This window comes from Chrysochloris asiatica, unplaced genomic scaffold (assembly GCF_000296735.1).
Source record: "Chrysochloris asiatica unplaced genomic scaffold, ChrAsi1.0 scaffold00083, whole genome shotgun sequence".
Lineage (NCBI taxonomy): Eukaryota > Metazoa > Chordata > Mammalia > Afrosoricida > Chrysochloridae > Chrysochloris > Chrysochloris asiatica.
In genome coordinates this window covers 7244765-7253836 of record NW_006408601.1, presented here as the reverse complement: position 1 = coordinate 7253836, position 9072 = coordinate 7244765, and the positions used below count along the sequence as shown (strand labels likewise).

At 47.0% G+C, this 9072-nt stretch overlaps 1 protein-coding gene across 1 annotated transcript in view; it reads left to right on the top strand.

Annotated features, from left to right (window-relative positions):
* The first annotated feature begins 6177 nt into the window (after positions 1-6177).
* PLEKHA7 (pleckstrin homology domain containing, family A member 7) overlaps positions 6178-9072 on the top strand; it is a 288250-nt gene continuing 285355 nt past the window's right edge. Inside the window, exons 1-3 of the mRNA XM_006865828.1 lie at positions 6178-6266; positions 6396-6472; positions 6554-6611. Coding sequence (XP_006865890.1) covers positions 6178-6266; positions 6396-6472; positions 6554-6611 — 224 coding nt within the window. The remainder of the gene's footprint in view (positions 6267-6395; positions 6473-6553; positions 6612-9072) is intronic.

Here is a 9072-nt window from a genome sequence, read left to right as displayed (position 1 = left end):
AACACCATTGAACAAGAAAGTACTCTACCAATTTGGGACATCAGGTTGTATTTCCTCAGACTGAAGAACACACTTTGCTGCCCATAGGATGCAGCAATGGGCCAACCAAGCATCACATTAAATGGACATACCATGTTGTATACCACTCACAGTAAAGGTTTGATAGAGAATTGGACTGGGCATTTGAAACTCTTGTTACTTAAAATGGGAGGAGATAAAGGCATGAAGGACTCACCATGAAGGGGGTACAGGGAGGAACACTACTAGATAGATTCCTGTGTTTCTTGGGGGGAACTGGTGCCACTGTACACTTCTTCCCCCCATCACCTGAAGCTACTTTTCCTACCAAAGACTGGGGTACCAGGGCCAGGGGTGCAGCTGCAGATATTAGAATTAGGGGTGACTCCCTCAACAAGATACTATAACTATACCCCTGAGCCTGTATTCTAGAATTCCCAAGGGCCTGATGGGATGGATTGTATCTTCCCCACATCAGGGCAAGACTGGGAATGGCAGTGAATAATACTGTGTTGCCTAGTGGTTGAGATAGCCCACTAGTCTTGTACCTATGTAATCCTGCCCAACATGAATGGGAATGGACTGAGGGGGAGCACTTGCTAGATTGCTCTTGCTATCAGCCTTCTGGACGAGCACAGCCCCTGAACCTGATGTCCCTTCCCAACATGGAAAAGTTTGGATGAAAATAAATGACAAGTGGAAGGAAGGAGAATTAATAGCTGAAGGTAAAGGAATACATAAATGAGTTATGCACCAGGGAAAATCTAACATAGTGCTTATACCTTGGGAGAGACTCAGAGCAAGGGAATAATCTGTCAGTTAGCTTTTGTCAGGAGCCAGGAAGGGTGACGATGAGACAAACTTTTGAAGAATCTGACCACATCAGATGGACATCTATAGCAGGCCTGAATGATTGATACCCGAGTAATCTCACGCTCAGGACTCTGCCATACTGAAGGACTCATTGTTAATGAATGTTTTGAATTGGGAGGAGGAAGTTAATCTTTCTTGTATGAAAGAGGCAATGGCTAGAAGAGCCAGGAGATGGCCTGTAGCACAGTGAATTATTTAACAGGTCTCTTCTAGCCATGTCTTTGTAACTCCCACCAAATGACTTTTTCCTGGTAGGTCTGGGTAAGAGAAGAAGGGGGAAGATAGTGATAGGATTATATGTTTCAGTTGTGCGTGATTGCTAATAGGGTTACTTGTGATTGTAAAAACTTAGAAATCTAACAAAGGGCTTGGTTAATGTTACCATCCTGTTGGGTATAAAATGAGTCATTTTGGTGATGTGAGTGGGCTTTGCAATCCTTTTCTTGATTAACTAAGTTCTCCTCCATCTGATCTCCGTTTGTTAGGGCTGGAGCCAGTGGTCTGATCTGATTTGCCAGCTTCCACAGCCTTGTGAGTTAGCAGCCTGATTCTGTGTGAGTGAGGAAAAACCTCAAGACTGATAACTGATTTGCAGATTTGGGATTTACCAGTTTACACAACTGTGTGAGCCATTTCCTTGCTCCTTAGAAGTGAGGATGATCAGCCTTTGTCTTTTGGACTTTGGACATGTTGTAAGGAAGGCCCAATTCCTGGAGAAGGATATTATGCTTGGTAAGTGGAGGGTCAATGAAAAAGGCATAGTCGCAACAACAATGGGCTCAAACATATGATGGTGAGGACGGCACAGTACCGGGCAGTGTTTTGTTCTGTTATGTAAAGGGTTGCTATGAGTGGGAATGGAATAGATGCCATCTAAAACAACAACAGCAACCCTGCTTCATGAACAGAACAAGACAATTCATTTCCAAATGGGATTACAACCACCAGCATAGAGGTTAGGATTTACAACACACTTTGGGGGGACATAATTCAATCCATATTACCATTCATAACAATACTTAGAGACATATTTCATTCTTTTTAACAACGATATAACATTCCATTGGAGGAGTATGCCATAATTTAATTAACTAATTCTTTTTGATAGACATTTAGGTTGTTTCTACACTTTGGCACCCCCAAATTCATGTCCTCCCTACATGCAAATTACACTCACCCTGTCACATCATTCCAAAAGTCTTAAATCAGCTTCAAATCCAAAAGCTCATTGTCTGAATCATCTAAATCAAATATAGATGAGACTTTAGGCGTATCCCACCTAGGCAAATTCCTCTTCATGATGCTGTGAAATCTAGAGTACAGGTTGCATTTCCAAAGGAACAGATACAGGTAGACATTTTCATTACACATGGGAGAGATTGAAGGGAAAGAAGGGATAATGGGCACCAAGCAAGTCCCAAACCCAGCAGAACAATTTACACGGTAGCTTGCAAGGCTTGAACTTAATTCTCTGTTCTCAGAGACCATCTGGATTCTGGGTGGATGCCCTTCCACTCTGGGCTTCAGCCCCGCCTTCTAGATCCTCTAGGATGGCAACTCTGCTCCCTAGCCCACTATGCTACCAAGCCCCATTGGAGGAGTATGCTATAATTAAATTTAGCCCCATTCTCCTAGTCCATCTGCCTGGCAACCTCATTCCCTTGACCCCTTGGTCCGTTCTTCTGCCTAACAGGAATAGTAGCTCCACTCCCCTCAGCTTTGGGCAGGGGCCCTATCCCCCTGGCACATCTTATGAGCAACCCTACACTCTGGAACTGAGTTGATGAAGACAACAAGCAGAAATTAATTTTTTTACAGTTTAGGAGGCTAGACGTCTGAATTCAGAGCACCTCTAGGAGAAGGCTCTCTATCTCTGTTAGCTCTGGGGTGAGATCTTTCTGCTTCTGGGCAATATTCATGTAGATTGACTTCTCTGATTCTTTTGCTTACTTGTTTCATCTCTTTTATATCTCAAAAGAGATTGATTTAGGATGCACCTTACATGAATCTTGTCTCATTAACATAAAAAGGACAACTAATTCTCGAATGGATTATAACCATAGATATAGAGGTTAGGATTTATAACATCTGTTTTTAGGGAACATAATTCTATCTGTACACCATTCATATCAATACATAGAGACATAGCTCATTATTTTAAACAGCTGTTTAACATTCCATTGTAAGTGGTGGTGGTGTGCCATCGATTCAGTTCTGACTGGCAGATTCGAACTGCTGACTTTGCAGTTAGCCACCCAGTTCATAGCCCACTATGCTACCAAGGCCCATTGGAGGAGTATGCTATAATTTAATTAACCAGTTCCTTTTGATAGACATTTAGGTTTCCAGGCTTTTGTAATTAGTGGTAATGTTGCAATGAATGTACTCCTATATGGACATTAATATTAATGTAGGATAAATTACTGGTAGTGGAGTTCCTAGGTCAAAGGATATATGCATTTAAATTGTGGTAGTGGTTGCCAAATTATCCTTCAAAGAGGGTGAACTGTTTGATATTCCCATTAACAATGAAGAAGAACACCTTTCTCCACAGTGTGAATCTTTGCCAATCTGATATCTAAAAATGGTAGCTTACCTTACTTAGGTAAGTCCTGGTGTGATGCTGTGGGACAAAGGACTGAACTGCAAGAGCAGTTTGAACCACAGGGTTGGCAGTTCAAACTCACCAGCCACTCCTTGGAACCCTATACAGGTTCACTCTGAGTCAGAACCAAATCAATGGCACTTAACACCACCACCTTTTAAATTTACACTTCTATTATGAATTGTTTGAGTAACTTCATTTGTTTAAAAACAACTTATATTCCTCTAGTCTGAATTGTGGGTCATGTCCTTTGCCCATTTAATGTATTACTGTAATTTAATGTTTAACAATGAAGATACTAATTCCCTAATGTCATTTCCTCAAGAACCCCACAGAGGCAGAGAGAGGTTCCCTCAGACAGGTATTCTGGGTCTTTCACAAGTGCAACAAACTTCCTCTTGAAACTAATTGCTCCTACCCCCAAGACCGAGGAAATGTTCCTTTATCACTTCCTCAACATCCCACACCCTTTCCACAACTTTGTGTTTGTTCTCTCTTTGCTCTCCTCTGGGGTACTCTCTTCCCAATAAAATCTCTAATCCCATCTCTTCCAGCAGCTTCCATTAACAGCTAATGCCCACAATGCATATAATTTCCCTGTTATGTGAGCTTTACCACCACCCCAATAGAGCCTATGTCCCTGGAAGGCTGGACTTTTCACTTACTATAGCTCAACTTCCTGCTGTGTCCATGCTCAGCATGCAGGTGTGTCTGAGCATGGAGTAGAGGTGTATGTATATCTAAGGTATGGCAGGTATGACACATGCCCTGGATGCCAATTGAAGTGGGGTGCTGCTGAACACTTTCTGTTAATTATGGACAATTTCATGGCCATCTGTGAGGGATCATTCAGCAAGTTAAAACGAATACATTGGCATTTGAGAGCTTTCATGGGTTAAGGAAGGAGTGCTCGTAACATAGGGCATTACAAGTCGGTCTGCTAACCACAAGGTCAGCAGTTTGAATCTACTAGCTGCTCCTTGAGAGAAAGATGATGCTTTCTGCTCCCATAAAGATTTAAAGCTGCAAAACTGAGGGTTGCTATGAGTTGGAACCAATTCCTTGGCAAACCACTACCACCACCACCACCACCACCACCACTGGCTGAAGAGTAACACTGGTGGTACAGTGGTTAAACCACCTGGCTGTCAACCCAAAGTTTAGCAACTGGATTCTGCTTCCAAAAATATTTCCAGCCTTGGAAGCCCTATGGGGCAGTTCTCCTCTGTCCTGTAGGGTCACTGTGATCTGCAATCAGCTAGATGGCAGGGGGCTTGTTTTACAGGGTCAGGACGGACTGTGTGCTCTTACTTTGCTAGGTGTAAAAAGAGAAGGCTTTTCCTGGGAAATAAATGACTGGGTATATCACAAACCAGTTTCCATCAGTGAAAGCAAGGGATTTTTATGTGATGCCCAATGTATTAATAAAAGATTAATGAGTTTGACTCATATGCATACGTTTTGAGTTGATATTATGGTAAAGTTAGATAAAAGATGGGTGTCAGATATTTGGATGAGTGAATTGTGGTGTTTGCTGTAGGCACTATTTTCCATAGGCATGTCTCTGATGTACAGTACTTTTCCTTCACTCATTGGCATTTATTGATCACACATGTGAGTCAGGCACTGTTCCAGGAGCTGGGGAAACTGACACAATTCCTTCCTCCTCTCATCCAGCTAACATTTTAGGGGAGAGGGTGCTAACAGACAACAACTAAGAAGATAAGCAAACACACAGAGATAAGGATGTCAATTAAGTGCAAATGAAAAATGAGATAGTGAAGGGAGGAGGTGAAGGGTCTCCTTTGAACAGAGAGGTCATGCAAGGGAAGGCGCCAGTCATTTAGAGTCTCCCAGAGCCCCACTAGAGGCCCACCTAACCACTCTACTTCCCAACGTGCAGCCCACCTTTTTATCGCGGTAACTTGACAGAAGTTGAAGGCAGGAGAAATCCTGTGAGTCCTGTAACTTCAGGTGTTGTGTGTGTGCTTCATGTTCCAGTTAAAAGTTTGGGAAAATGAAATCATGTCTGATATATGCCAGCGGTTCCGGTGAAGTCCTTTGCACCACTGTTACCTCATTTAATGGTCACAACAATCCCGTGTGGTATTTGTAAGGAATTTTATTTTTACAAAGGAAGGAGCTGAGGTTCAGAATATGAAAGCAACCTCTTTAAGGTTGGATGCCTGATTAAAAAAGAAGTACAATTCTCGGTATAGAAGTTCTGTGGGAACCAGGAGGGATTTATGGAGGCATTCGGAGTGTTGGCTGTTTCTGGAGTTTGTCCTGTCCAACCATAGGGCCCCACACCGCCGCTGCGCCCCTGACAACTGTCCCTACGCCCTGCCCGGGTCTTGGGGGCAAAGAGGTGCGCGGCAGGCGGGCGCGCCCAGGCTGACGGGCCAGGGGCGGGGAAGGCATGGGGACAAAGGCCGCGGTCGCTGCGCTGGGGACGGCCTGTGAGCTAGTGAATTTCAGTGGCTGCACTGGGACTCCAGGAGCCCAGGACCTTGCGGCAGACTGGTGTCCTCGGAGCCCGCGACGTAATGGAGCGCCCGGGAGTCCCGCTTTGGCGGGTGGAGGGCGAGCCCGCCCCAACACGGTCCGCACCGCCCCCTCCTCCGCCTCCTCCTCCCCTTCCCGCGGCGGCTAAGGCGGCGGTGACTCGGAGCTCCGCGAACATGGCGGCGGCGGCGGCGGTCCAGCGGGACACTTTACCTGAACACTGGTCCTACGGCGTGTGCCACGATGGCCGCGTCTTCTTTATCAAGTGCGACGCGGGAGTGAGGAGTGCGGGCGGGAGCTTGGGGGCTGGGGCCCCGGCAGGCGGATGGGCGGGCGGGTGGGCGTCCCCTGGGCGGTGGCGGCGGCACCAACAGGTGCACCTTTCTTCCCACAGTGACCAGCTCCGCTGTACAACTTGGCTGCACCCGCGCACCGGGGAGCCAGTCAACTCGGGCCACATGATCCGCTCAGGTGAGTGGTGGGGCAAGGCGTGCTCAGGTGCGCGTGCAGTGGTAGTCCAAGTTTGACCCGACTTTTCTGGTATTCCTACAGATCTGCCCCGCGGCTGGGAAGAGGGCTTCACGGAGGAGGGCGCCAGCTACTTCATCGAGTGAGTGAATTGGGGCGCCGGCGGCCGCCCGGGGCCCAGGGGTTGGGGTGCGTTGGCACCTGTGCGGGTGGGGAGGGGGGTGGGGGTGCTGGCTGCTTCCCGCCGAACGCCGAGCCCTCTTTCCTTTCCGCGCGGGCCCGGGGCGAGTTGGCGCGCACAGCGCAGTGGCCGCACTTGTTTTGTGTGCTGGAGTAGTGTGGCGGGCTTAGGGAGAGAGGTGGAGAGGAGTCCGCATCTCCACTGGGGGCGTCCAGGGCAGGAATTGGGGCGCGGACCCAGGATCTGGTCCACTGAGCAGTTAGAAGCGGCAAAGTGTGTGCCTTGCAATCGGGCAGGATTGGGGTGCTGAATGAGTGGCCAGACACGCCTCCTCGTGGAACCCAAACCCTAATGGAACTGGAGTGGGGGCCGGGAGTAGGCCTCCCGAAGGGAAGACGAAGCAACTCTTCTTGGAAAGGCCTTCCGTTTGGCCGGTTCTTTGGGATAGTCGTGGAGGATTGTAACCGCACCCTCCCCACCCCCATCCCTCATCCTCTGTGCAGGCCTGGTGGTGGTGGGGGGTAGTGGGATTGAGAGGGGACCAACGATCAACTAATACTATTCGCTGAACTCTTCTTGTCTAGTTAGCTCACTCCAACCTCTGCTAGGCAAGCAGTAAGCTTACTTCAAAAACCCTTGAACCCCCACTAGCTAGGCTAATGCCGCTGACTTGGGTCTGTAGAAATAAGATAGAGGGACTGTAAGTTAATGTTCCAGTCAGACTCTAACACTTATAGAGTTCTTACTTTCCCTTTCCCTTCCCCCAAACCGCCTCAGGGCTGTACCTGTGTCCCAGCCTTTCTCACTCTGCTCTTCTCTGAGTTCCCTGAGGTCAGAAACTGCTTTTGATCCTTTGCCCTAGTGCCTGGCAAGGAGCATGCTCTGGGTAAATGTTTGTTCACTGAATGAATGAACCAGCCAAAGGTCTGACTGGTGGTCTGACTATTCCTGGGTGTACTTTTGGGGACTGAGTCAGAAGTCACGTTTTTTACTTGAAAACATTGCTAGTAGCATATTTGAAACAGGCATGGTCTCAGAAAATCCCAGGCTTCTTTTCTGGTTGGGTTCTGAGCTGAGGCCCCATACATGTTAGTTGATTTGAAATACTAAAGGATGTGCTATTGAAAAGAGGATTGGGGTAGTGGCTGTGCTGCTGTTGTCCTGTCCACTTGTCTTGTGTCTGTATGTGGAGCTGTCTGGGACCCTCAGGAGTTTCCTGCCAGTGGGCTCCTCTGACTTATAAGTGGGTCAACTATATTTATTAAATGCCTCTTTAAGTGCCAAGCATTTTTTTTTTTCTAGGCACTGGGACTGTAGAAATGGAATCAGACAGACAAGGCGCAGGTGCTCATGGTGCTTGCAATTTAGTGTGTGTGTGTATGTGTGTGTTTGTGTGTGTGGCACAGAGTATAAGATGTGGAAAATTGAAATAAGGTGGTGCAATATTAAATGATTTGGTTGCATTGGGAGGTCAGGGATGCTGTTTCTGAACAGATGACATTTAAACAAAGATTTGAATGACAAGAAGGAGCCATCCTTGTGATGATGAAGGGGAAAACTTGTAAGAATAGAGAAGAGCCAGCAAGGCTGCTAAAGCACCACGTTCTAGGAGCCTCATGTTCAAGGCATGGTCAAGGGAGAGAGTGGTACAAGAAAAGGTTAGAGGTAGGAGACAGTGTGACTTTGTGAGCCAACGTAAGGAATTTTTAAACTTTATTCTATGCCTAGTGAGAGAGTCCTGGTGTGGTGCTGTGGGTTAATGCGTCAGACTGTAAAGCCATTTAAACTGCAAGGTTGGCAGTTCAAGCTCACCAGCTGTTCCTTGGAAACCCTAACAGGGTTGCTATGGGTCGGAACTGACTCTATGGCACTTAACAACAAGCCTCGTGTGTTTTAACCAGGAAGTGTCATTTGTTTTGCAGTTTTAGAAAGATCAGTCTGCCTGCTGTGAGGAGAATAGACTGTACATGGGCTACTGTAGGAAGGCAGGAGAGCAGCTGGAGGCGCTGCTAAAGTCTAGGCAAGAGTTGTTGATGGCTTGCTTGACTGAGAATGTTAGCACTGGAGAAGTCAGAGTCTGGCTGGTTTAGGAAGTCGGCATACACTCTACAGACCTTCCTGATGCACTGTGAGAGGAAAAGAGAAGACTTGGTGTGGGGGTTGTGGGTTAATGTGCGGGGCTGCAAAGTTGGTTTGAACTTCAAGGTTGGTGGTTCAAGCTCACCAGCTGCTCCTCGGAAACGGCCACTATGAGTTGGAACTGACTTGATGGCACTTAACAATAATAACACAGTGACTCCTAGGATTAGACATATTGTCAGGAGGGAGCAGTCTCTGGAGAAAGATACCATGTTTGGTAAGGTGGAAGGTCAGAGGAAAAGAGGAAGACCCCCAACGAGATGGATTGGCCAAGTGGCAGCAT